At 43.0% G+C, this 27,083-nt stretch overlaps 1 protein-coding gene across 1 annotated transcript in view; it reads left to right on the top strand.

Moving 5' to 3' along the window:
• LOC308083563 (neural-cadherin) overlaps positions 1-27,083 on the top strand; it is a gene marked incomplete at its 5' end in the record, with an annotated part of 160,190 nt that overhangs the window by 121,169 nt on the left and 11,938 nt on the right. The window contains 10 exon segments of the mRNA XM_080425877.1: positions 1,190-1,333; positions 10,713-10,996; positions 13,791-14,420; positions 14,899-15,895; positions 16,959-17,052; positions 20,122-20,306; positions 21,290-21,525; positions 23,419-23,696; positions 23,933-23,983; positions 23,985-24,145. Of these exon segments, the coding sequence (XP_080282003.1) occupies positions 1,190-1,333; positions 10,713-10,996; positions 13,791-14,420; positions 14,899-15,895; positions 16,959-17,052; positions 20,122-20,306; positions 21,290-21,525; positions 23,419-23,696; positions 23,933-23,983; positions 23,985-24,145 (3,060 nt within the window).

The following is a 27,083-nucleotide window of genomic DNA, read 5'->3' as shown; positions in this document are numbered from 1 at the left end:
CATTGAACCTCACCGCTTTTTAAGAATCCGGAAGCAGAATACAGCTGCTGGTGTGAATTCAGTGCTAGGCCGACACACACAGACACACATTATTTACATGCACATCAAGGCAAGAATAGTCAGTTTAACTTCATTGGTAGTCATAAACACATACACAAAATATACCATGAAAATACGAATACGGCTTCATACTGTATATATTTTATATTTTGTATCCTTAAGATTGGGAAATAAAATCTATTGCCGAATTTTCGATTTAAGTACTTGGTGTACAATACATGACTGTAATCAGTCACTTGGAGCTGAGGTCTTTCTGTCCATGTGATGTACGATCTCTGCATAGGAGAGTGGATGCTGTTAAGTCAGGTATAATTGCCCTTTTAACGATCTTGGCCAATAACAGGTCTAAGCAAAGTGATAATTGTTGAGGATCACACACTAAGGCTTACTGAAGCCTTTACCATTCTATTTTGAGTGCATGCTCATGATGACGCATGTACTGTACATCATTTATCAGGAGATTTTAGGACGACTTAATTACTTTCACCCTGGTGTCCCTATTTTGGGCATGCTATTATATTTATATTATGCCTGCCATTATATTTATATTAATATTATTTTGAAAAAGTCCTAAATCGTACAAACTGTCAGAAATAGTGAAAATAGCAGATTTGCGATGCCCACGGGTTGTAAGCTTATAGATCGGCAATATCCGCTATTTGTATATAGGGCATAGCAGTGGTGGCCATTTTGTGGTAACACAGATAGAAAATGTATACATTTTTGAATATTTAATTATATTATTATACTATATTTATACATTTCTTTTGCGGTTTTCAAATATCTTCTGACACAGAATCAAAGGTTTTATGGTCATGATTCACCAGGAGCCTGGATAACTTGGTTCCAGGCTTAAAATAATGTATTTAAATATTTTCGGAAATCTTTATGGGAATAATGAATGGGCTTTCTATCTGTGGCACCACAAAATGCTAGGTAGGTGCTATGCCCTATATACTCTAGGGCTTAAAGGAGTAGTTCACCCAAAAAATGACTTATTTTCTATCAATTACACAACCCATGAAGCACAACTACTCCTTTAACTGATTACCTAAACAGGCTGTCCAACAGAATACTGTATGACCAAACAAAATGTGAATTTCAATTTCCTTTACTCTGTTTCCCACAGACACAGCCTATGTCAGGATCCTTGTGACGGACGTCAACGACAACGCCCCAGCTTTTGACCAGCCAGTGTACGAGGTGAGCGTGGAGGAGGACAAGGAGGTCGGCTTTGTCGTCATCACTGTCACAGCCAACGATGGGGACGAAGGTGAGTCATTTGATGTCTATGTTGGTTGTCATGGAAGCCCTGTCTGAGGGGGTGAGCGGGTGGTATCGAGACATCAGGCTTTCAGTGTGATATATAACATGGACCTCCTCCAGGGCAAAAGTTTTGCTTCTAATCTTAGCAACTAGAGTGGACATTTAGTAAAGCCGCAGGAGCTGATGGAACTACCTCTAGTGCTTTAAATCAAACCCAACTTGGCTCATAGATTAAGGGGTCTGATGAGTTGGTATGTCATTGTATTGTGGTCATCTATAGTAGTAACCACTGCGACCACAATTGACAACAACAAAAAAGTTCCCTATAATGGTTTTGTGTCGTTGAGGATGTGTGTCTATATTCAATTTCCTTGGGTGTGTCTTATCCAGTCACATCAACCTTCTCATGGTGATGAAAGCACCTTGGCATTTCGCATCTCTTCTTGCCATCATAATCTAGGCTGAAGTTGCACATCCACAGTGAGAAAAACTATGGAACTGTAGATATATTTAGGTAAACAATATTTTGGGGAAATAATGTATTTCCCTCCCCATACATCTCTTTCTCTCTCTCTCTCTCTCTCTCTCTCTCTCTCTCTCTCTCTCTCTCTCTCTCTCTCTCTCTCTCTCTCTCTCTCTCTGTATGTCTGTCTCTATGCCTCTCTATCCATCTCTCCGCTTGCTCACCATCATTTCCTGTCAGTCTTTTTCAATACCTCATGTGTTGTTGTTGTTTTTTGTCAGAGCTTGTTAGCAGATCTCGGCAGTGAATGTGGGAGGCAGAGCTCTGCTCCCCTGAGGTCGTCATTTGATGTTTTGTCTCTGTTTTTGTTTGTCCCTCGTTCCTCTCCTCTTCTGAAAATGAATAAATAAGAAAAACCACGAGCTTTCTGGTCTCTTAATGACAGCTGTGCATCTTCTGTAGGAGTCTGTGTGCCACGTTGTTTTGGTGAGAACGTCACCCCTCTGTGACGGCTATGTTCAGGTGCGAATGATATCTGATTTAGCAAGCTGCTGCGTTCCATTTAGTGAGCTGCCGATGAAGAGGTTAAGGGCCACCATCTTAGATTAAAGAAGCCGCCTTTGTTCTTCCCCACTAATGTGCTGTTGTTGGAAAGGTTGGCGGATGTTGTGTTTATCCCCCCTTCAGACAGATCCCACAACGGGTTTGAAGAAGCATTCAGATCCTGGAAAAATACGCTGAATACGGAATTAAGAAGTGCTAAGATAGCAAACTAGTGCAAACAACAGCAGTAATTCCCTCCCATATGTGACTCGCTTATCCCTCAGCAGCTCAGCACTCCAGAATTTACCATCTCGACAACAGCACTCGGTGGTAATTAGGCGATACCCGCGTAGGGCCCAGGAGTGCCTGAATTAGATGGGGGGGGGCGGCCATTTTGGCTCAAGTTTGGCCCCCTCAGGCAGGTGTCTGGGTGGAGGAGATGAGCTGTATTAGTGGAAAGATTAGCTGTAAAACACGACACACGATCCTGCTAAGCACTGCACCCTGCCGAGTCAGCAGGTCTTGGCTCTGTGTGTGTTTATGAGTGTGTGTGCGTGCGCGCGCGCGTGTTTGTGTGTGTGTGTGTATCTCTTCCTTTGTTTCTTTCTCGTTCCATCTTTTTGTCGCCCTGTTTTTCTTCAGTGGTAAAGCTGCAGTTGATTATTGCCTGAAATTCATCTTTACCACATCATTTAAAGTGTCATCCTCAGCTAATGATCTGTATTTCTTTATAGCCTAATGCCTTAACATCAAGTTTGACAAGGAGGATAACACAAAAAGCCTCAGGGGCTTGTACTCAATTCATCAGTAATACATAAAATACATACATACAATACATACAATACAAAGCTCACAATGCAGTGTGACTCCATCGTACGACTAAGTATAAATCAGGCTTAAGATTGAAGACGTGTGCTGTGTGGATCTTATTGGGGGTGACAATAGGTTGAAGGCAGGGCCGACAGGAAGCCTAACACCTCGGCTCAGGAGGAAATCCTGTCAGTGTTCAGAAAGCGTTGAAGCTTGGTATGTCTGCCGGCTCTCATAGCCATCCTCCCACTCATCCTTCAAAACAGAAGCATTCACACAGGGTTTACATGGTTTCAGGTGTGTGTGTGTGTGTGTGTGTGTGTGTGTGTGTGTGTGTGTGTGTGCGCATGTACGTGTGTGTGTGTGTGTGTGTGTGTGTGTGTGTGTGTGTGTGTGTGCGTGCGTGCGTGTGTGTGTGTGTGTGTGTGTGTGTGTGTGTGTGTGTGTGTGTGTGTGTGTGTGTGTGTGTGTGTGTGTGTGTGTGTGTGTGTGTGTGTGTGTGTGTGTGTGTGTGTGACAAATGAGTTTGCCTGACCTCCAGTTTATATGTGGACAGGGAGGGTCACCTGCACCTCAACACCTGCCAACATCAACAAAATATGGTCATAACACTGATGACCCAGACACACACACTCACACTCACACTCATGCACACACGCACACACACACACACACGCACGCACACACACACTCGCACACGCGCACACACACGCGCACGCACGTTCAGCAAGCTGTTCACAAGGTGACAGTGATTGTTAATACATTGGTTACTGTGGGGCCAAGGGCAGCTTCTGTACCAGTTACTGTGTAGAGACCATATGTGTAGAGCAGGTCACAGTTATCAAACCATCACTCTGAAATATGGGACTGGACATTTAACATGGGAGATAATTCATCATGTGGACAACATGGATATGTGATAAATAAAAAAAAAACACATTAGGCTGTGGTGTTGCATGCATTCATATCGTTGCTGTCGGGGCAGAAAACTTGTATCCATATTTCAGCTGTTTATGTTTTTCCATAAATGAATGCCCTACTTTGTCGTGTAACAGTGTCACATAAAAGTAGCGAAAATAGCAGATCTAAAGAGTTGCATAAGTGGAAGTGGTGAAGTGTGTATGAGTTTCATAAATATTGAACCAATGAAAAGTATTAGCAAGAGCTTCTGAATAATAATAACTATAACATAGGATTCTTTGGAACACAGTTTTTTTTTAAACATTTCCTGAAAAGTAACAGTTTTGGACATATGAGGTTTCCACCCGACAGTGACGATATCTAGTTCATGTTCTTGAGGATCTGAGGATCTTTGTTGCATTTCTTCTTTAATTGCTTTTAAAGCAGCCACTTATTTGAGCTATTTACATATTCATCACTGACAGCAGGTTAATTCTGATGCACTAATAATAATAATAATAAACTTTATTTGTATAGCACTTTTTAAAACAATGTTACAAAGTGCTTGAACAATCAAAACAGCAATCAAACAACAACAATGCAATAACAATTTACAATAGAACAATAGAGCAATAACGAACAAAATGTATCTCAAGGAGTTAAAAGGGACATTCTGTAGAAATGGGTTTTTAAGAGGGATTTAAAACTCGTTAATGATCTGGTTAACCTGGGTTCCTATGGTAGGGAATCTGGGGCTGTCCACACTAAGCTATAACTATATATAACCATATATATTAGTGAATACAACATGAATAATGTGAAACCGTAGCTAACACACATAATTGAAAACTGGCAGTGAAGTGACAATTTAAGGACTTTTAAGACCTTTTTAATACCTAAAAGAAAAGAAAGAAAGAAAAGAAAAAATACCATTACTGCATCAAAAGTATACAAACTATACTAAATTACCAAATACCAAATTGTCAAATAATATAAGAAAGAGACACATATTGTGAAAATAGCAGATCTACAAGCTCACAACGCCTCGCAATGCGAGGCGTTGTGAGCTTGTAGATCTGCTATTTTCACAATATGTATCTGTGGAACCGAGTCAAACTAAATGTAATGCTTCAACTCCTATAATTCCTACTAGTGCTTATCAGTGTGGGGGGGTCCCCAGTTCAAGTATGATTATTTGAACTCTAAAAAGGTTGAGAACCACTGTTCTAAACTAAGGAGAGGCCCAAAACATTTCTTTACTGACATTTCTATCTATATTTTTTGCCTATCTGCAAAGGGTAGACATCTTGGCTACTAAAATCTGTCATTCGAGGTGTTGTGAGCTTGTAGAGCACCTATATTTGCAGGACTGCAATAATTTTCTTCACAAAACATTTGATTCACATTAAACAACTCTTCCCGTATGATGTCTGCAGTCTCTAATCTATACCCTCGTTCTTTTGTTCAGTTTTTCATTCCAGAGAACATAAAGTGTCTCTCTCTCGCGCTATGAAATTACAAATGTTTTTTTCTTTTTCTAAACGGAACTCTGCTGGGGATTGAAATAATTAGGGGCCTGGTCCCATTTTGTGTGTGTCTGTGTGTGTGTGTGTGTGTGTGTGTGTGTGTGTGTGACTGTGTGTGTGTGTGTGTGTGTGTGTGTGTGTGTGTGCGTGTGCGTGTGCGCGCATGCATGCATGCGTGTGCATGTGTGCGCGGATGGGTGCCTGGAAACTGAGGGAGAATTTTCACGGACCCCCTGTTTAACCGTCTTCACCTCAAAGCTGATTAGCCGCAAAGGCTTTTGTCGCCAGTCAAGCTTTCAGGATCCTGTTTAGTCCACCAAGTGGAAAATATGCCGAACTAAGTAACTTTGGTAATAAGATCAAGAGAGGGTTTTTTCCCCTCTACTCTTTGCTTTTTGCTGAGTTTGATGTTTTTAGCAGAGTTTAGCCTCAGGTCTGTCAGTAAACATATGCAAGTATATTTGTCTGGTGTCATGTTAAGGTGTAGAAGGAAGGATGTTTGTGTGTTGGTGTGTGTGTATATGTGTATATGTGTAGCATTGCATTAGCAATACCACTAAACTAAAGAGTCTGTTTCCCAGCCTTTTTTAATGAACCTGTTTTCTTAAATGTGAAGTATAGATTTGAGTAATTGATTAGTGTGATGTGCTTAAAGGGGCATTTTGGACTAAGGTTTTCTTACCTTTTCTATGACGTTATGATATCTTAGGATGAATGGTACTGTAGAAAAATGTCATAACTCCATCCCGGATCCGCCACAGCTTAAAACGTGCGCCAATAGGCCTTGCGCTAGATCGCGTATTTTAATAGCTTTTCTTTTTTTTTTTTTTTTAGATCTGACGTAGTGACAGAACACTGTAAAAAAAAAAAAAAAACAGAAGTCTCGCTAGACGAGATCGAAATCTTGAGATTTCAATCTTGTCTAGCGAGACTTAGGTTTTTTTTTTTTTTTTTTTGGTTGCATAGTGTTCTGTCACTAGTCTATGAACGTCAGATCTCACCCCCAAAAAAAAAACTCCTCCATCCTGATATCTTAGGATGATATCTCATCCTAAGATATCATAACGTCATAGAAAAGGTAAGAAAACCGTAGTCCAAAATCCCCCTTTAAGTGTAAGTGGGCCCTGGACACACCAAGCCATCGTTAGCCGAAAAATGACAGACAAGTAGTGGCCATTTTTTGCAGTGTCCCCTTCCGTAGGCGGCAGCCAGACATTAAGGGTGGCCATTCACCCAACTGAGCATGTTGAATTGTGGGTGAGGAGAGAGCTCTCCGTTTGGCTGTTCAGCCTGAGCAAATTAAAGCACAAGAAGAGAAGTGAGCAGCAAGCCAACAAATAAAAAGAGGGCACACCAACGCAATATTGATGTCAATGAAATTGTTATTTTGAATGAATAGCCTTATGACATATTCTCAATTTGTATTCAGAGCATACATATAATGAGACCGTGTAAACAGGATTCAGAGTGGCATGAATATACTCAGTTTTTGTCTTCCCAGTTGTCTTTCCATGGGTTTTCTCCTTGGATTAAGAATACAGAACTGCTGCCAAATCCTCGTATGAACAATTATTTCCTCTCACGCAGGTGCAGAACATACATCAGCTGACACTCGGCCACAGTCTTTGCAGTGTTTTTTCAGCGCAATATTTACGACGTGAGATTATGCAAGGCGTTCTGTTCTGATCTGTTGCTGTTAGTTGCCGTTAGTTCTTGCAAGTCGTGTCAGGGCCTTCAGAGGTTGTTTTTTTCTTATGAGCCCTGACCTTCAGTGGCAGAGTGGTGCTAAAGCTGACCTGCCCTCAGTGCCAGGGGACAACTTGACTCTCAGTCTAAAAGAAGTGCTGTTGTGACTTTCCTTAATCTGAATGTCGAGGCTCCTGCAATGCTGCAAATTAAATCTGCTGGTCCCCTGTGCGTGTGCGTGTGCGTGTGTGAGTGTGAGCATGTCCGTGTGTGTACGTGCGTGAGCCTTTGCATGTGTATGTTAAGGGGGCAGCACCATATGGTCAGACCGATCATTAGGGAGGTTGCCGGGGGCAAAAACCGCTGGAGCTACTCCTCTTACTCGCACACACACACGCTCAACCTCTCGGCAAGTGTCATGACAGATCGTGCTCAGAGGCTGTGACGGACCGGTGCACTTAAGCCTCCCGCTGCGCACACACACACACACACACACACACACACACACACACACACACACACACACACACACACACACCATGTATACACACGCACGCACACACACACTCCCAGGAGGAGCAATGGCATGCTGTAATGACGGGCCAACATGTCTCCCACAGATGGTGTTTGTCTCCTAAAGTCTCCTTGGTCTTGGCAAACAGAGACACGGCTAGACCCAAAACAGGCTTGCCCCTGGGCTGTACATTTGTGTGCTTTTGGGTGTGAGTGTGGGTGTGGGTGGGTGTGCCTTATGTGTCCTTTATACTTCAATGTTTGACTGCACTGCTCGCTAGAAATAACGGATTTCTGGCAAGTCACGGTTGTACGACGAAGTATATATTAGGATTTTGCGTGTGCATGTAAGTGTGTGTCTGTGTGTGTGTGTGTGTGTGTGTGTGTGTGTGTGTGTGTGTGTGTGTGTGTGTGTGTGTGTGTGTGTGTGTGTGTGTGTGTGTGTGTGTGTGTGTGTGTGTGTGTCCATACATGTCAGTCTGTCTTTAGTTGTTTCCCAGGTGCATGCATGTGTAGTAAAGGCATTCCCCTGTTCACATTCAGAGTCAAACATGGAATGTCAAATGATACCTTATTATTTTTTCACATTTACATTCAGTCTACTCCTCATAGTCACACCACTTCAGCTTGCTGGGAGTGTTGGGAGGAGATCACTGGCTGACAGGAGGAGTTGAAGAACTCCAGAACACCATATTCCTCATTACGTGAAGTTCATCACTCAACGTCTTGAATATATTCAAGACGAGGATTCTGTCGGGGAGGGAAAAACTGTTTGTTTAAATGTTGTGCTGTTGATGATTTTGTGTGCCATTTAATGCGCCATGTTTCAAATGGTGCATTGTGGAACGAAACCTTTGTGATCATAGATCATTATAACCAGTTAAGGGCTGTTCACACTCACACCAAGCACTATAACTATATTGTTCACCATTGTCTTTGTTATAGTTGTGGTGTGAACTCTGCCATCCACTTGAGTTAGTACGATCGTACTAACTCGTATGAGTTATCGTTATAGTTAAAGTGCTTGGTGTGAATGGCCTTTTAATGGAAAGGAAATTCCACCTGCATGACTCTTGAAGCTCTGTGAGGACAAATGTGATTTGGAATGAATGGAAAGGTTTGCAAAGTAAATGTCCTTACGCTATGTTCACACTGGCAGATACAAAGCTACAGTCTACTATTCATGTTCAATGGAAGCCAGCGACATGAAGATACAAAGCGACGCCCAACGTTTGTAGGTGCTACGAAATCTGGCTTCAACCGCAGCTACAAAGCTACAAAACAACCTAGTATTGTTAAACCATTTCCACTAGCTCCATGTTCTTTTTAAACCATTCAATCCGGGAGTGCGTCTCGTGTCATTATAGATTTCTTTGGCTATTTTTTTTGTTGTTGAAAAATCGTGAAATTTGTGCAATTCTTTAAATTTGTCAAATCTTTTGTTCCAGGGACTCCCAGAAGCAAAGATTCGAGTTACAAATGTTTGCTTTAAAAATATAAATAATTGAAGATTTGCACAAATGTTCACGATTTAAAAAAAATATAGCAGATATACAAGCTCATTTACAGTATTACAGTACAGAATGTCTTTCTACACAGTAAAATCCTCATAGTTCATTTATACATTTGTAACTCTGAGAGTGTACAAATGTAACCAAATGAACCCGGAGAAGGTATTATACTCTTCCCTAGCGTCTCTGCCTGATGCTGTTATTCATGTCTGTCTGTCTGTCTGTCTGTCTGTCTGTCTGTCTGTCTGTCTGTCTGTCTGTCTGTCTGTCTGTCTGTCTGTCTGTCTGTCTGTCTGTCTGTCTGTCTGTCTGTCTGTCTGTCTGTCTGTCTGTCTGTCTGTCTGTCTGTATATGGTACTATATCGTTGCAGTCAACTTGTTTGTAAATGAATGCCCTGCTAAAAGTAAGTAAAAGTAGTGATGTAGTAAGTGAAAGTCTGTCGGTAGGTTTTATAAATATTTACCAATGAAAAGTATGAACAAATAGCTTGTGACTAAATAATAACTCACAGGTTCTTATTTCCATTTCCTGAAAAGTAACAGTTTTGGACGTACAAGGTTTCCATCCGACCGTGACGATATTTATGTACAGAGCCTTAGGAGAGAGAGAGAGAGGGAGAGATAGAGAGAGAGGGGGAGAGAGAGAGAGAGAGAGAGAGGGCGAGAGAGAGAGAGAGAGAGAGTCCCTCTAATGAGCCCCGCAGTGAGGGGAAAAGCGTGTTTTCCTCCCAAATATTTGATAGCCCCTGTCCACGGTGGGTGACTCACAGCAGATTAGTGGAGGAATATTCTGTGTTGGTGTGAGCAGTGAGCTGTGCATGGGGAGCAGGGGAGGATGACTTGTGTGTGTGTGTGTGTGTGTGTTTGCATCTACAGTGCGTGAGCGTGCATCATGTCTGCTGCCAACCAAATACATATTGCTGCTTGTTTATATTAGTGTTGTTTATGCATGGACATAATTCCAGTCTCTCTCTCTCCACTGAAAAACAGGCTGTCTGACAAAAACAATACACCCACACCCCAGAACACACACCAATATTCTCCTCCACACACATGCACACATGCACACAGACACACAAATACACAAACACACACACAAATACACAAACACACACACAGTCACACACACACGCACACGTACACGTACACACATGCCCTGTGTCCTGAGCCCAGATACTTATTTCTTATGTTATCTGTTGTTTAACCACTTGAGTCCTACATGAAAAATAGCTATTTTTGAAATTGTAAAAAAAAAATACAAATATTTCACCTAATAATAATAATGACATGCCCAAAATAGGCACGCCAGGTTGGTTGTTTAACAGGCCACGCTTTCTGTGATAATAAAGTGTCTATGATGATGATAAAAGTTGAAATGATGAAAGTGCGTATGACATGTGGATTTTTGTCTCCACATGTCACCCCTGCATCCAGGTGCCAATGCTAAGCTGCGCTACCAGATCACCGCCGGCAATATCATGGGCACCTTTGATGTAGAGCCCGAGGTGGGCACTATCTTCGTGGCTCAGCCCCTGGACTACGAGATGGAGCAGAGGTACGAGCTGCGGCTGGTCGCCTCCGACGGGAAGTGGGAGAACGAGACCCTGGTGGTGGTCCAGGTGGTCAACCGCAACGACGAGGCGCCCGTCTTCGGCCAGACGGAGTACCACGCAGCCGTCACAGAGGAGCTCACCCAGCTGCCCGTCTTTGTCTTAGAGGTCGGTATACATGCAGTGCTGGAAGAAGTACTCTGAGCTTTTTACTTTGGTAAAGGTAGCATTACCACAATGTAGATATACATATAGCCTGTATGAAATTTTACTTAAGTAGGTATTGGTATCAAAATATACTTACAATACCAAAGTAAAAGTACTCATGAATGGCTTCCTGAAGTTTCCTAAAGTTGTCAAACTTTTTCACGACACGTTGTGAGCTATTTCCGAATAGCCAAAGTATAAAAATAGGGCTTAAGCACTTATAAGTTTTGTATTAATAATCCAAATCTGAAAAGTAACTAGTAAATTATGTTTTCAAATAATTGTAGTGAAGTAGAAGTATAAAGTATCGAAAAATGGAAATACTCAAGTAAAGTAAAAAATACAGTACTTGAATAAATACTTATACTTACCATTGCATACATGGTGCGGTATCCAAAGTGTGGCCCCGGGCACGCCCTTAGAATGGGGCACTTGAGGCAATAATATGTTTGCAAATATACCATATTTGCATTGCATTTCCCTTTTTGAGCGACTGCCAGGTATTGAGGACAGAAGTTCAACTAAACATCATTTGACTAGTTTGTCTAACCACTTAAACCCTATACTTAGTTGACCGGATTCCCAAAGGCTCTGTACCCCCTCCTGTTTTCACTCTACATTAAATATCTTCGCTGAAAATAGCCGATCTACAAGCTCACAACACATCACTTAGTGGCATGTTATGATCTTGTATCTGCTATTTTAGCCGAATGTTAGCCCCAGAGTAGGGATGCTATGGTTCAAGTGGCTAATGATTGGCGGGTGGAAGGGAGAATGGGAGTAAGTGCTGGTTGGCTTGGCCTGGGTTTGATTTGGGTCTTTGTTTGGATTTGCTTAGATCCAGTCTGGCTCCCATTCAGACTTATTGCTCAAATTTCATCCAGGCTGTACTCCTGTACGCTCACATGTCCGTTAGTTTAGGAATTGGCTACAGTGGCCTTACGTCGTTGCACATGCACAAAGACGGTGAACCAGAACACCTTTTGAGCGCCAGGTCTGAGCACCACTATGAAGAAGCTTGTTGTTTCAGAGACTTTATCTGTTTATATGAACAGCATGTGAAAACAGATCAGGTTTGATGTAGACCAACAGAGTGCAATTTGTCACGCTTTAGCCTAGGAAGAAACTTCCCCTCAGGCCTCAGGATATAGTGTAAAGACACTAACACATCACACATGTGTGACATTGGTTAACACAATATCGTCTGATACTGGCATGTGCGTGCTCTGAGATGGTGATATGTAAAAACAACCTCTGGAGGGTCTGGACAGAAGGGCCCATTTTATGAAAAGTTGTTTCAGAAAATCAAGGGCGACCTCCTTTTTTTTCCGTTGCTGTTTCCAACCACCTTTCGTCACACCTATCCTCGGTAATTCACTGTAATATGTAAATGTCGCCACGGTAAATCAGATTAAAAAAGTAGCACATTGGAGAGGGCATGGCAGTAATCCTAGAGAAAGGCATGTGTCATCGGGTCTTCAAACCAGGTCTGCATCCCCTCGCCTTGTGGAATTGATTTGATGCGCGCTCGGTTCCTCGCTAATGCTCTCAATAGTTTTTCCAGCGTGCAGCACCCGGCCCCTCCCAAAAGCACCCCGCTTTCACCCCACATATTAATACAATTCTGCAGATAGCGAACGAGGAGGAAATCCAATTTGAAATGAATATTTCTTGACTTCACCTGCGTGGCGGCCTCCTCCTCCGCGGCACGACTGCTCGCCTTCGATATTGTCTCCCCACTTGAATTGTCAGGAAGAGCAGCCAGGAGGGGGAGGGGGGAGGGGGAGAGGCAGAACTTCAAAGGCTTCTGTAAACAAACCCTCTGGTGAGCAGAGGAGAGAAGGGAAAAACTGTATTTCTCTTCCTTTTGTTGGCATTTATGAACTTTTAATTGCATTGTACGTCGCAGTGACAGATTGTGTGTGTGTGTGTGTGTGTGTGTGTGTGTGTGTGTGTGTGTGTGTGTGTGTGTGTGTGTGTGTGTGTGTGTGTGTGTGTCTGTCTGTGTGTGTGTGTCAGCGGGGTGTCTTTCTTGTCCCTCATTTGGAAAGATAACAAAAAGGTGTCTTAATTATCCAATTAGGTCAAAAACAAGAGTGTTCTCCTTTTTTTAGTTTGTTTGCTGCATGCAGGTGCTGTTGTTGTCAGATACTTTTGTCAATGCTTATTTGAAGTGCCTAAAAATAAGTTTTCAGTGGAAAAGCAATTTATATTTAAAACATACCTGAGTTGGAAAGCAGAAATAGCTTCTTGAAATCACTTCATGAATATAAAGTAATGTTGTGTTGTTGTAAAAAACTCTTTCTACCGCTTCTGCTTGTAACAACGTATTTATATAATTTGAGCAGAAATCTGCTGTGCATTATGTGCCTTTCTTGTGTATAAGGAATACAAAAATGGGTAAAACTTTACTTAAAGGTTGGGTCTATAATGCATGAACTAAGTATGGTAGTTATAATGTGCTGTTCAGCTGAGCTTATAATGCCTTATGACCAGCACTTATAATACTTTATAAGTGCTTTTGATTGATTGATTGATTGATTGATTGATTGATTGATTGATTGATTGATTGACTGTTATGAAGCCTTATGAGTGCATTAGAATGCATTATAAATGTGATTATAATGCATTAAGCAAAGTGTCAATCAAAAATGCTATATACAGTACACTTTTTGGCACTAACAGGTATTATTGAGTTTCATCATTCAGATTCAGTAACAGTGAATTTGTCACTCTTTATGTCTGACCTTCCCAGGTGTCGGCCACAGATCCCGACCAGGAGGCTGACCAGACGGCCCTCCGCTACTCTCTCCATGGCCAGGGAGCAGGAAGTGAATTTACCATTGATGAGCTGACGGGTAGAATCTATGCCCAGCGGCGCCTAGACCGCGAAGAGCGCCCCGCTTGGAGATTTCTGGTCCTCGCCACAGACGAGGCAGGGGCAGGACTCACTGGATTCGCAGACGTCCTGCTGGAGGTTCGTGACATCAACGACAACGCACCATTCTTCCCGTGCTCGGCGCCAGATGCGGCCGGGTGCTTCATCGGTCATGTGCCGGAGAACTCGCCCGCCGATACGTCCGTCATGGAGATGCAAGCCAGAGACCTGGATGATCCCAAGGAGGGCAAAAATGCTCTTCTGACCTATCACATTGTCCAGAACGTTCGCAACGAGATCAACCTCAACCTGTTCTCCATCAACCGTGTGACGGGGACCATCTATACGGTGCTGCGCTCTTTAGACCGCGAAGTGGAAAACCGATATCTAGTTGTAGTTGAGGCCAGAGATGGCGGCGGGTTGGCAGGGACAGGGACGGCGACCATTGTGGTCTCAGATGTAAACGACCACCCACCAGTCTTCACTCAGAGGGTCTACACGGCACAGGTGGGATCACTTTATCAAAACCTTTTATTATGATAGATTGTGTTTTTTTTATCAAATTTTGTGTGATGTGCTACAGCACAGCCTACTGTAGGTGTTTGCTTCCTTCATGTAATACAAATAATTTATTAAAGGTCTAGTTCATAATAGAAAATAATAAAATACTAGCGTGTATTATGATGCTAATATGTATACTAATATGGAATTGACTGAATTGAATAGTGGCCTTTGATTGCAGATGTTTTATTGTGTGTGAACAGAGTATATAGTTGTGCAGCAAAAGTATTAGATGTATGCAAATAAATTATTATAAAACAAATGGCATGATAGAATGAAGTTACAGTGTAAAGTTACATTATGATATGATATGATATGATATGATATGATATGATATGATATGATATGATATGATATGATATGATATGATATGATATGATATGATATGATATGATATGATATGATATGATATGATTGTCCTCAGGTGGCTGAGGAGCTGGAGGTCAACAGTGAGGTCCTCACAGTTTCTGCCACTGATGGAGACCAGGGTGAGAATGCCATGGTAACCTTCAGCATCGTTGGGGGTGACGAGGACAGGAAGTTCTTTGTGGAGACAGACCGGGTGAACCGGCGTGGTGTCATTAGACTCAAGAAGAAGATTGACTTCGAGAAGCCCCATGAGAGAACTTTCAATTTGACGGTGAAGGCTGAAGATGCTGACTTCTTCAGTTTGGCGTATTGTCTGGTCCAAGTGGAAGACTCCAATGACCACGCCCCCGTCTTCTTCCCACAGTTTTACGAGGCACCCGCCATGTCTGAGGATGTCCCAGTCGGAACAATTGTCGCTCAGGTTTCAGCCGCTGATCTTGACTCTGGCCAAAATGGACGCTTTTCATATGGCATTTCCAAAGACTCTGACCCCTACGGGCAGTTCCTCGTGGACCAGTCCGGATGGGTGGTAGTGGCCAGTTCTCTGGACAGGGAAAAAGTGTCACAGCACAGAATCATGGTCCTGGCCACAGACACTGGCAGCCCATCCCTCACAGGCACTGCCATCGTCATGGTTACCGTGTTAGATGTCAATGACAATGGGCCAGAGTTCGAGATGCCTTACAGGCCCATCGTCTGGGAGAACACTGCGGCACCGCAGGCCGTGCTCATGAACGAAACCTCTCTTCTCCTGCACGCCACCGACCGTGACACCTCCCCCAACGGTGGCCCCTTCTCCATCCGCCTCCTCATGCTGACCTCCGACGCCACCAACTTCAACTTGACCGACCTGCGCAACGGCAGCGCCGCCATCACCGCCCTGCGTACTTTTGACCGTGAGCGGCAGAAGGAGTACCGCCTCCCTATCCTTATGATTGACAGCGGCAACCCTCCAATGAGCTCCACCAGTACACTGACGGTCGTCATCGGTGACAGGAATGACCACCCACACTCTCCGGGCCACACCAGCTTCATTGTCTACAGCTATGAGGGTATGTTGTTGTTTTATAAATGTTTTCGGCATGCTGTTTTTCAAATATATTCAATCATACTATACCCACTGTGGTGGACAGTAACGAAGTAGCCTACACTTACAGTACTTGAGTACTGTACTTATCTTAAGTACTTTTTTTTAGCATCTGTATTTTACTTGAGTATTTTTGCATACTTTCACTCCACTACATTTCAAGGACAAATATTGTTCTTTTGAATCCACTACATTTCTAGGAAGGGAAAGAGTACATTATGAATTAACTACTTAAGCCTTATTTCAGATATTGAAAATAGCCTACTGTACAAACTGTGAGCCTGTAGCTATTTTCATAGCTACAAGCTATTTTTTATATTTTTGAAAAGATCTTACAAATCCTATATGGGGTCCTTGGCACTAAATATTTTCAAATGGGAGTCTGCTGCTTTAGGCTACAGCCACCAGTGTTGCTGTTTCATATAAGCACTTCTACAGTGCTACCGTTGTTAAGAAGCTGCTTGTCACACATGACTGCTTACAGTCCCTTGCAGCAGCCCCCACATCACTTATTTAGTGTTATATACCATCTGTCAGCTTTTCATAATTTGCTGGAAAAACGGAGGTTCTCTGTAATGTATTTTTAGTGGATCCCTTCTTGGGGGGCTTATCCAGATGAAAGTACATTAACCCCTAATGCAAATTCATCACGTACCTCAACAACATGCCATGAAGCAAACAATTAAATCAAGTCCCAGGTTTGACGGGCACATAAACAGGAGGCCATGTTTTAGAAAGCTGTCGATTTCACAGCTAACGAGATTACAACATTCTGTAAATTGTTTTTCTTGGAGGGAAAATGAATGCCAGGCTAACATTTATTGCGTCCCCCGCTGTGCCTTCAAACCGTGTCCAAACAGTAAGTGCTAATGAGACACCTTATCGTCTTAAAGACGTGCTCCTCTCTCTTTCTTCTCTCTCTCCCCCAGACCCATTCAACTTCACTTCCCTTTCTTTCTTCAGATGGTACCATTGTGGGTCAGATGCTAATTCCTTTGCTTGTTGTTTCCATTTATTTATTTTCCTAGGTGTTCTCCCGACGACGGTGCTCGGACAAGTTCAATCCCCAGACCTTGATGACTGGAGTGAGAAGGTTTACCACTTTGAAGGGAAACCCTCAAGGTACTTTGATCTCCTCTGCCTCACAAACCCCTCTTAAATCTGCACCACTTAAAAAGGCTGTATACAGAGAGAGAGAGAGAGCATGGCAGCAAGGGAGGCAGAGGTATGCAAAGAGAAAGTGGTAGACAGATGTACAGAAGTACTGTCAAGAGAAGTAGAGAAAAGAAGGAGCAGAGAAATTGGAGAGAATGTGAAAGTAAATTGCAGCAGTAGAGTGGGAAAAGACGAAGACAGTTTTGTTTCCTCCTCTGTACCATTCCAACCAGCTTTAATTAACACCACATAAATACTCTGTGAATAGTGAATATTTACACTCTCAAAAACTCAAACGACACTTAGAGACATATTTTTAAGACCTATTTATGATTTTGGGACATGCTGTGGTGAAGGTGGAGAATTATCTGGTGGTGAGGTGTCTCTTGCAGAGTGGCACCAACTAGGAGAGGTGCAGAGACGCAAAACGCATGACCTATACAGTGAGCAAATTGAATGGAAATAAGGGAGTGAAAGATTTAAACTAGAAAGTGAGAGAGAATGACAAAGAGGAGGTAAAACTGGGACAGAGGCAGACAATTGTAGGGTAGAGAAAGGGAGATTGAAAGAAAAGAAAAGAGGAAGGGACAGGGAGAAACAGAATGAGGGATCTGACTTGTCGGGAGCAGCGTTATTAATACTTCATAATGAACGGTATTGAAAATTCCCAGTGAAGCGTGACACAGGGTGCTCGTTTTGTTTGATGAGGCGAGGCTTCACACAGACGCGTTGAAAGAGAACCTGATTGTGCTCCCTGGCACCTTCCGCTATAATGAGACACCTGTAATGGGGCCGGTGAGGACGCTGGGAGACGACAAGAGTTGACGGAGAAGAAAGGGACCCATGAGAGGGAGAAAGAGACATTACCATAGTGCCTCCCTGCTCCAGTCAGCAGATAGCAATTTGTTCACAGTATGGATCAGCGCATTCATATCCATATCACCAGATGAGGAGGTTGAAAGCCATTTGTTTTCTGTCACTAAAGTGCTGTGTTGCGTGTTTGCCACCAGCGTCTGGCAAATCATTAAAGTATTACATTAATACGATATCTGGCGAGAGGGGTGACATAACACAGACTCCCCACGGGCAACACACATTCGATCTCAGCCGGAGATTGGCTTGATTCGCTTACGGTTAATTAACTGGCTCGCCCTGACCTGTGAAGGTTGCAAGGCCACCCTTAACGAGGTTTAACAGTTATGTGACTGTCATGGCACATTGTCAAACTTCGTTTGAACCTGGGCCAGAATGCTTGTGCTTTACTTTCGTGTCTCTGGCACGAGGTGAAGAAATGACTGTGGCTCAGCTTAGAGAAATTCACTGGTCTCAAAGCTGGGACTCATGCTTTGGTTACCATTTATGCATGCACACACACACACACACACACACACACACATGCATGCGTGCGTGCACGTCTATGTGCGTGCGCGCGCACACGCGTGTGTGTGTGTGTGTGTGTGCGAGCGAGCGAGCGCACACACACACTCAATACACACACACAGAAGTAGATGGAGAGTGACCAAAAAGAAATATGAGATCAGAGCAATATATTTACAGGGAAGGAGATAATGAAAGGCTTCAATGACAGAGAATGAAGCCACAAATGCTGCGTCAGTCAGTACTGCCATGACAACTGAATTTACCTTGTGGGATCAATAAAGGTCTATCTGTCTAATACGGCGTCAGTAGTACTCTCCGTGACATTGACCTTTGACACTGGGAAAAGAACAGGCGAGAAGAGAAAGAGAAATGATGGAGGGATGATGTGGTGATAATTCCAGATGAGTGATTCTCACTCTCTTGCTATGCTCTGAACCATTGATAAGAACTATAACCCAGACTGATGGACACATAAATACAAGGGTGATGGATTGGCCCAGGAGTTGGAATGGCCAGAGATGAGAAAACAAAGTTTGGCTTTGCCACACGATTAGGAGCAAAGTGGGTGTCTTGGCCATCCTCTGGTGGGTTTATCCAGCCTTGTCTGTGGCACTGATAGTATTGAGTGAAAATGACATGCTGTAATGCTACAGTATTGAGCTTATAGGCCAACAGGGATTCTTGTGAGGTCATGCCTGGCGTATGAGAATGGCCTGTGGATCAGAGAGACTGTCCAGTTACGGGTCACATGTTTATTCCAGCTAAGAGCTGACACCTGTCCACCAATATCCATCACGTCCTCATGGAGTGTCCTTGAGCAAGACACTGAATCCCTAACGTCTCACTGACCGCAAGCTGCCCTTGATAAAAGTCGATTCTATTTTGGAGTGTGTTTCGTTTTCACAACGGAAGAAACAGGAGGAGGAGGTGGTGTGTGTGTGTGTGTGTGTGTGTGTGTGTGTGTGTGTGTGTGTGTGTGTGTGTGTGTGTGTGTGTGTGTGTGTGTGTGTGTGTGTGTGTGTGTGTGTGTGTGTGTGTGTGTGTGTGTGTGTGTGTTTGGGGGATTAGGGTAGCAGGGAGGTTTTGCATGTTTCCCCTGATAGCTCACTTTTTGAATATGTGGGGGGTTAGGTGTTAGGATGGGTTCGGTGTGTGTGTATGTGTGCGCGTGCGTGTGCGCGTGCGTGTGCGCGTGCGTGTGCGTGTGTGTGTGCTGAGGGGTCGTACACCTGAGTGTACTGACCATTTTCACATGATGGCCATTTGCTGTTAGTATGTCTCCTAGGGTGCATATAATATCTATATAGACAGAAATCTAGAAAGGTTTGGAAACTGAGTTTTGTGAATTCTAAATGATAGATTAAACAAATGCACAAATAGACAAAAAAAACTAAACATATGGAGAGTAATGTTCTGTCACATACATGACTGGACACTGTATGCAGTATGGACATTCATTCAAGTGTGTGTTATTTGTGGTTATGAATCTTCAGCTGTAGTAGAATGAGGGGAATGAGAGGGTTGAGTTGAAAGTTCAATTGTGAAGCCAATGTCTCACGATCCAGTCTTCTATCATTTTGGACCTGCTAATATATATCACTAATATATCAAAATAAAAGATCACCACTTCTATCTCTCTTTCTGTTTCTCTGTCAGGTTATTCAGTCTGAATCAGAACTCTGGTGAGCTCAGTATCAGAGAGGGAACCCCACCAGGCTCCTACAGCCTGCAGGTCCGTGTGTCAGACAGGACGTGGCCTGATGTGACCTCCACTGCAGATGTTCTGGTGGCAGAGCTGCCCGAGGAGGCCCTTCAGAATGCTGCCTCCATACGCCTGTCCAGTGAGTCCCTTTTCCGTCCCCTCATTATCATTGTTCCTATTTGATCCTTTTTTATTTCCCTGCGTTCATATAGATAGAGTAAGAACGGGTCAACGTCATGACAAGAAGCGGTGCAGTAGCCATCAGTCATGTAACAAATGAACGAGCCTTTCCACTGAACATGTTGGAGTCACACAGCCCTCATGAGCATACCTGACAAACGAACTGGATCAATATTTGCATAAAGATGGCAGCTGTCAAATATTGTCACTTTTTGGTCTTTCTCCGGATTTCAAACATCTGAACCCCCCTCCACACATGCACACACACACACGCGCGCGCACACCCGTGCGCACGCACACGCACCACAATACATATCCTTCCTCCCCACGCAAACACATGCACGTCTCAAGAGGTGATTCTGTCACTCAGTTGCCAAGGTAACCGTACTTGACATGTATGTGATGTCACGTATTCCAGAGAGCCTTGGGGCCAGGCTTTTGTATCTCTGACATGTCCCCTGGGTGACCTGGGAAAAAGTGGCGCTTGGTTGGCAGCTCCCTCAGGCGCTGGGCTCACAGGAGTCTCACACAACATCTGACTGGCTTCTCACTCATCCAGCTGGGGGCTTTGAGTTGTTCTACTGCTGCTTTTTATTTTCCTCCTTTTCTCCTCTCCCTTCCTCTCTTTTTCGAATTGTCTTCTGTGCTTTTCTCTTCTCTTTTTTCTCACCTCTGTTTTGTTTTTTCCTCTTTCGTTTTCTCTTCGGTTCCGTGTGGCTCTCTTCTCTTCTGTATCGTTTTTCTATGTTTCATCTGCCCTCTCATGACATTATCTGTTATTTCCTTTTCTCTCTCTCTCTCTCTCTCTCTCTCTCTCTCTCTCTCTCTCTCTCTCTCTCTCTCTCTCTCTCTCTCTCTCTCTCTCTCTCTCTCTCTCTCTCTCTCTCTCTCTCTCTCTCTCTCTCTCTCTCTCTCTCTCTCCATCCTCTCCTCCTCTTCCAGACCTTACTATGGAGGATTTCTTCAGCAGTGGAGAGGGGCAAGAGAGTAAGTTCTCACAGCTGGGTGTCGTGTTGGCCGCGGTCCTGCAAACCCAGCCAGACAATGTCCAGGTGTTCTCGGTGGCAGACACTAACCGGCGCGGTGAGCGGGAGCTCAGCGTGTGGTTTGCTGCTCACGGCTCACCGTACTACAGATCTGAGAAGCTGCAGGGCTATGTGGCAGCCAACAGAGCCAAGGTGACAAGACTTCTTTTTTTCTTACTCTCTTTAAGCACATTAACCCTGGCTTCCCTATTTTGACCATTTGATTGAAGGAGAAATTTGCTAAAATATCATAGGACTATGTTTAATTTATTCTTGTTTTACGCCGGTGTTGTGATGCAACACTTTGTGAGCTTGAAGATCGGCTATTTTGTCCACGCAACATCATTATACAACAGCATAACATGTTTAAGTCAGGCTTACTAAGTGATTAAGAGATTCTCAAAACCCTGTTTCTGTCATTGGGTTAATTGGATTCGATTCATTCTCATTAATACACAAAACTAATTTAAACGGAAGACTGCTTAATTGTCATTCTGTATAGTATACAGTAATGACAAGCATACAGTATACCAGTGTTCTCAGTTCTCACATAGATGAATGATATCAGATACCAAGATGATTAATGATACATTGAACAGGCATAAATTAAACATTAAACTCATACACACGCAATTGAGGATGCACTTAAAGAAACACTTTGCTTGCACATGATGAACACCATTTTACGCTCTGTCAGATACACACACATCCATGCATGCATGCTACTCAAGGTTAAATACCACACTTATGCATTTAAACCGGCATGAATCACCTCAACAAGTCAGTGTAGGCTACTTAATTCTTAGACCTACACAAGCACATGCATATAGTATGCACACACACACACACACTCATTCACACATACACGCATACACTGCTCAAATATTGTTAAATATTTCAGATCCATTTAAGGGATGAAAGCAGCTGGTGACCCAACCCAGCTTTTATAAAAGGGCAAGAGAGGGAGAAGAGGGAGAGAGAGAGAGAGGGGGGGGAGACACACACACCAGCATTATTAACAGAGCCAGCGTCTAACACCAAACACGGCCACACTGACATTGAAATACCCAAACCAGGGTATATTAGGACGGATAACTGTACAGACAGACAGACAGACAGACAGACAGACAGACAGACAAAATATCTGAGAGCCTTAATAAATTATTCACTGGTGTATAAATCTGAAACTATTTTTTAAGAGGCCGGACTGCCCAGAAGCAGTTGTTTAGATTGTCGATCATTGACAGTTTTACTGCCGGGTGCTTAAAAAAGCCAAGATGCAGCTTTTTCTAGGGTATAATGTTAGAGTCTACAATTCAATGTCTTTGTATGCAGTTTTTTTTCATAGTTTCTTGTTTTTATGTTTGTATTGTCTCTATGTTTGAAACCAAGGACCACAATGGAAATAAGTCTTGACTTTGACTTTATTGTGTTTATCCTTGTCTGTAACCTGTTACACATGTATTTTCTTTTTAAACTGAATGTCAAATAAGTCAAATCAAAATTCTATCAAAACTTTACAAAGTGTTGTAAATTAAATTGTATAAATGTTAAGAGGGCATCCAAAATCAAATTTATAATACACAACCGTGTTGCTAATCTAAAACGATTAGTTGTATTGTTAGCTTAAATTCCGAATTATTTAGGCTTAACCTTCCACCATCATTTTAGGATAGTTCATAGCTTGAAAATGATTCTGCAGTAAGTACTTTACACTAGCACACATTTTGTTAGAGCAGCAGTCAAAATGTACGTCCTCATGTCTCATGATTTTCCGAACCCCCGACCATGTATAAACTGACACAAGTTATGGGAATTGGTTTCTGAATAATTTGAGATGTTCTAATCTCTTTAGTTTCTGATCTTTGTGTCACACCCAAATACAGTGCAACTCTGCACTCCCTGCTCTTTTCATAACGATTTCATAAACTTTATAAGCTTTCATGAAATAGCAAGTGCATGTATTGATAAACCATGTTGCTTCTGCTTTCTCTCTTTCTCTCTCTCTATCTCCCCCCCCCCTCTCTCACCTTCATGTCAAAACAGTTGGAGGCAGCTTTGGGCGTGTCCATCTCTCAGGTGGGTGTGGATGAGTGCCCTTACACCGACTGCAGCCAATCGGGTGGTTGCAGCAGTGTTGTCTCCTTTAACCACGCCCCTGTAGCTCTGAACCTGGGGAACACCTCCCTGGTGTCTGTGTCTGCGTCTTCAGAGGCCCGCTGTGGCTGTGGTGCCAGGGAAAAACCCCATCTCTCCTGCTCCTCCTACCCAGTGAACCCCTGCCTCAATGGGGGGACCTGCCTAGATAGTGAGCTAGGATACAAGTAAGGATTTTTATTTTATTTTGTATCTTAAAAGCTGCCATCATCTATTCTATTCTATTCTATTCTAATTATACAATGTGGAGATAACAACATAAAAGGCTTTAATCAATGTCACCTGTTATAGAAGTGTCTGCCTTTAGCATTTGTTTAATGACTAGAATAGGGTATTACCCCATCTACAAATCTGTCTGTCTGTCTGTCTGTCTGTGTCTCTCTCTCTTTCTCTCTCTGTCCAGATGTAAGTGTCCTCCTATGTATGATGGTCCTGAGTGCCAGCAGACCAAGCACCTTTGGTGGTCAGGGCTATGCCTGGTTCCCTCCCATCAGGCCATGCTTCCAGAGCCACATCTCCCTGGAGTTCCTGGCTGAGTCAGCCAATGGGCTGCTGCTATACAATGGGCCGCTTGGCCTCGCCCACTCTGGGGAACAGGAAGACTTCATTGCTCTAGGTTAGAGGATTCTTCAGGATTTCAAACCCCTGGGCTTTGGATAGCCATGTAATTATGTGCTGTTCACTGAACATGATTTATGCAAAGCGCCTTACATGACCGACCATGACAATATCTTTAGCATTGGTCGCACCAAACCTTGGCAGTTCACAACTTTGTGTATCGGTCACAATGTTTGAAAACAATACTGGGGCTGGGAGGTTAGTAGTATTTTAACACAAATATGTAATTGCAGAAAGACAATTGATTTAAAAATTCGGTTAAAGATTTGTTATTAATTAAGTACACAGATTGCCCATTGCAATGGCAATTGAATAAAAAGTCATTTTGTTTGGGATTACCATGACAACAAAATAGCCAGCATAAAGATGTCATTTCACCATGGAATTTGTATTGGAAAGAATTAGAGAAGCCGGTCTCTCTTATAAACCATAATGCCAATTCCCATTGGTCCTGGTCTAGACTTAAAGGATTAGACCAGACTTGGCCTTTGAAAATGCCTTGCATAATGGGTTTGTTAGCTCCTCCTGGCATTAAGTTATGTAATTATTGAACACAATCCGTGTTCTGCAACTCCCTGGATAGGAAGATCGAAGATGGCTGAAGCATTGACCGCTTCAGAGCATTTTTCACTGAAGTGCTCAATAATGTGCCATTGAAGTTGATTGGGTCACGCACACACAAATACTCACTCCTAGGCACTTAGATGCACATGCACACACACACACACACACACACACACACACACACACACACACACACACACACACACACACACACAGACACACACACACACACACACACACACACACACACACACACACACACACACACACACACACACACACACACACACACACACACACACACACACACACACACACACACACACACAGGCACATGATTGCGAACGCGGGAGGAGGCGCGGCGAAGCCGCGCCTCCGACCAAGTGGAGCTTACTATGTAACCCTGCTTGGGTTGTGTCTCTGTCTGTGTCTCCGTGTGCACTGCCTGTGTGCACTGCCTGTGTGCAGCTCCTCTGAGATAAGTAAATGTCCAATTTAGACGTACCATACATCAAATGAAAGGTCTTTGAAAACTGAACACACCTGTCAAGGTTACGTTTAAGCCCGCCCCTTCCCCCGGAAGCCACGCCCCGGAGAAGGCTCCTAAAAACTCCCCATTGAAACCCCATGTTAAATGAAAAGTGCCCGAATCGCTCCCAAACTTTTTCTACCCCCCCTAAGTGGGGGTCTACGAACAAATACATCGGGCTCGGATTTTGGCTCCGCCCCCCGGAAGTGGGTGAAACAGGCACTTCAAACACTTTGTTGAATTGTTCAAAAACAGTTTTTTTTTTGTGAATTTGTATTTTTCTAAGATGCTCCTTTTAACGCAGATTTAAAAAAAAAAAAATTTTAATATTTTTTTTCATTCTTTTTTTGCTTTTTTTGCGTTCGCTTACCGCGTTCGCGCGTCTTACTTGTGTACACACCACAGACTTGCATACAGATACAAAAAATACACGCACCCATAGAAGTGTGTGCACTTATAGATACATATACAGCTGGAAAGCTTTGAGGAGGACAGACAAACTCGTTCTCTCTCTCTCACACACGCGCGCGCGAGTATGTGTGCAATTGGCTGAGTTTGGCTGAGTTCAGTCATAATGGGATATATACCAGCTTACACAGCAATATAAGTCCGATGAGAGGCTCAGAGGGTTTTGTCTGGCCCAATAATAGAAGAACAGCTATAAGCCCAGTGTTTTAATGAAATATATCACTGGTGTCAAATAAATCACATCTGCTTTGGGTTTTTCTGGCGAGAAGAAAAGAATGCATATTTTCTCATCAATGTATTTTTAGAAAAGAGGCAAATGCTTTGTAAAGATGCTTTGTCCCATTTCTCTGCCTAAGTATAACAGCACAATTGTGGGGAGGCAAATACAACTTTAATAATAATACAACTTAATTTATATAGCACCTTTCAAAATTGTGTTACAAAGTGCTTTACACATGAGGCAAGGTACACAAAAGCAACACAAAACAAGAAGCAACAAGAGACATTTCAACAATCCACAAGATAGACTGAAATTAATAGGAGTTTGCACTGAAAGCTAATCTATAAAAGTGCGTTTTCAGCAGGGATTTAAAGTAAGAGACCGATTCAGCAAGCCTGATCTCCAAGGGCAGTGCATTCCAAAGTGTTGGAGCTCTGGTACTGAAAGCCAGATCTCCTTTGGTCTTTAACCTATACAATCTTGGCTCTCTAGAAGTGCTTTGCCTGAGGATCTCAGACAGCGTGTTGGCACATAGGGGGAGAGCAGATCAGATATGTAAGGCGGAGCAAGACAAATCAATTCTGAAAGGGATTGGGAGCCAGTGTAGAGAAGTTAAATGGCATACCTGCCAACTCTCCTGTATCCTCAAGAAGACTCCTTTTATTTGACCATTCCTCCTTGACGACTTCTTGATGGCCATTTCTCCTTTTTTTCTCCTGTTTTGGGGGATTTCAGCATTTTTGCGTGGCAACCCATGTGTCAAAGGCCCATATAAGACCGCTCCTCACACACCCCACTGATATGCAGCCACGGCCATTAATGTTAATTTGCGTAGTTTCTTGGGTTTTTGAAATGCAAACGCCATGGCAGTATTTGATCTTTTTTGTTGCACGTTGTGAGTTCTCTCTCTCTCTCTCTCTCTCTCTCTCTCTCTCTCTCTCTCCTAAAAAAACCTCTCTCTCATCAATAGAGAGTGGAAATGTTACTCTTTTACTATCGCTTCATGTATATTATGTCTGAATAAACTCCAGTCCCACATACAGTGTACACATACACTCCATGTATCTAATACATTGGAATTGAATGCAATTATAAAGAGTCACTTTTAAGTAATTAGTGGTTATTATTAAAGATGTCTCTTTTAATGCTTCAGTC

Source organism: Gymnoscopelus braueri, assembly GCF_963280865.1.
Source record: "Gymnoscopelus braueri genome assembly, chromosome: 4".
NCBI classification, from domain to species: Eukaryota; Metazoa; Chordata; class Actinopteri; order Myctophiformes; family Myctophidae; genus Gymnoscopelus; species Gymnoscopelus braueri.
Note: the sequence above shows the minus strand (reverse complement) of the source record. Positions and strands in the feature narration are given on the sequence as shown.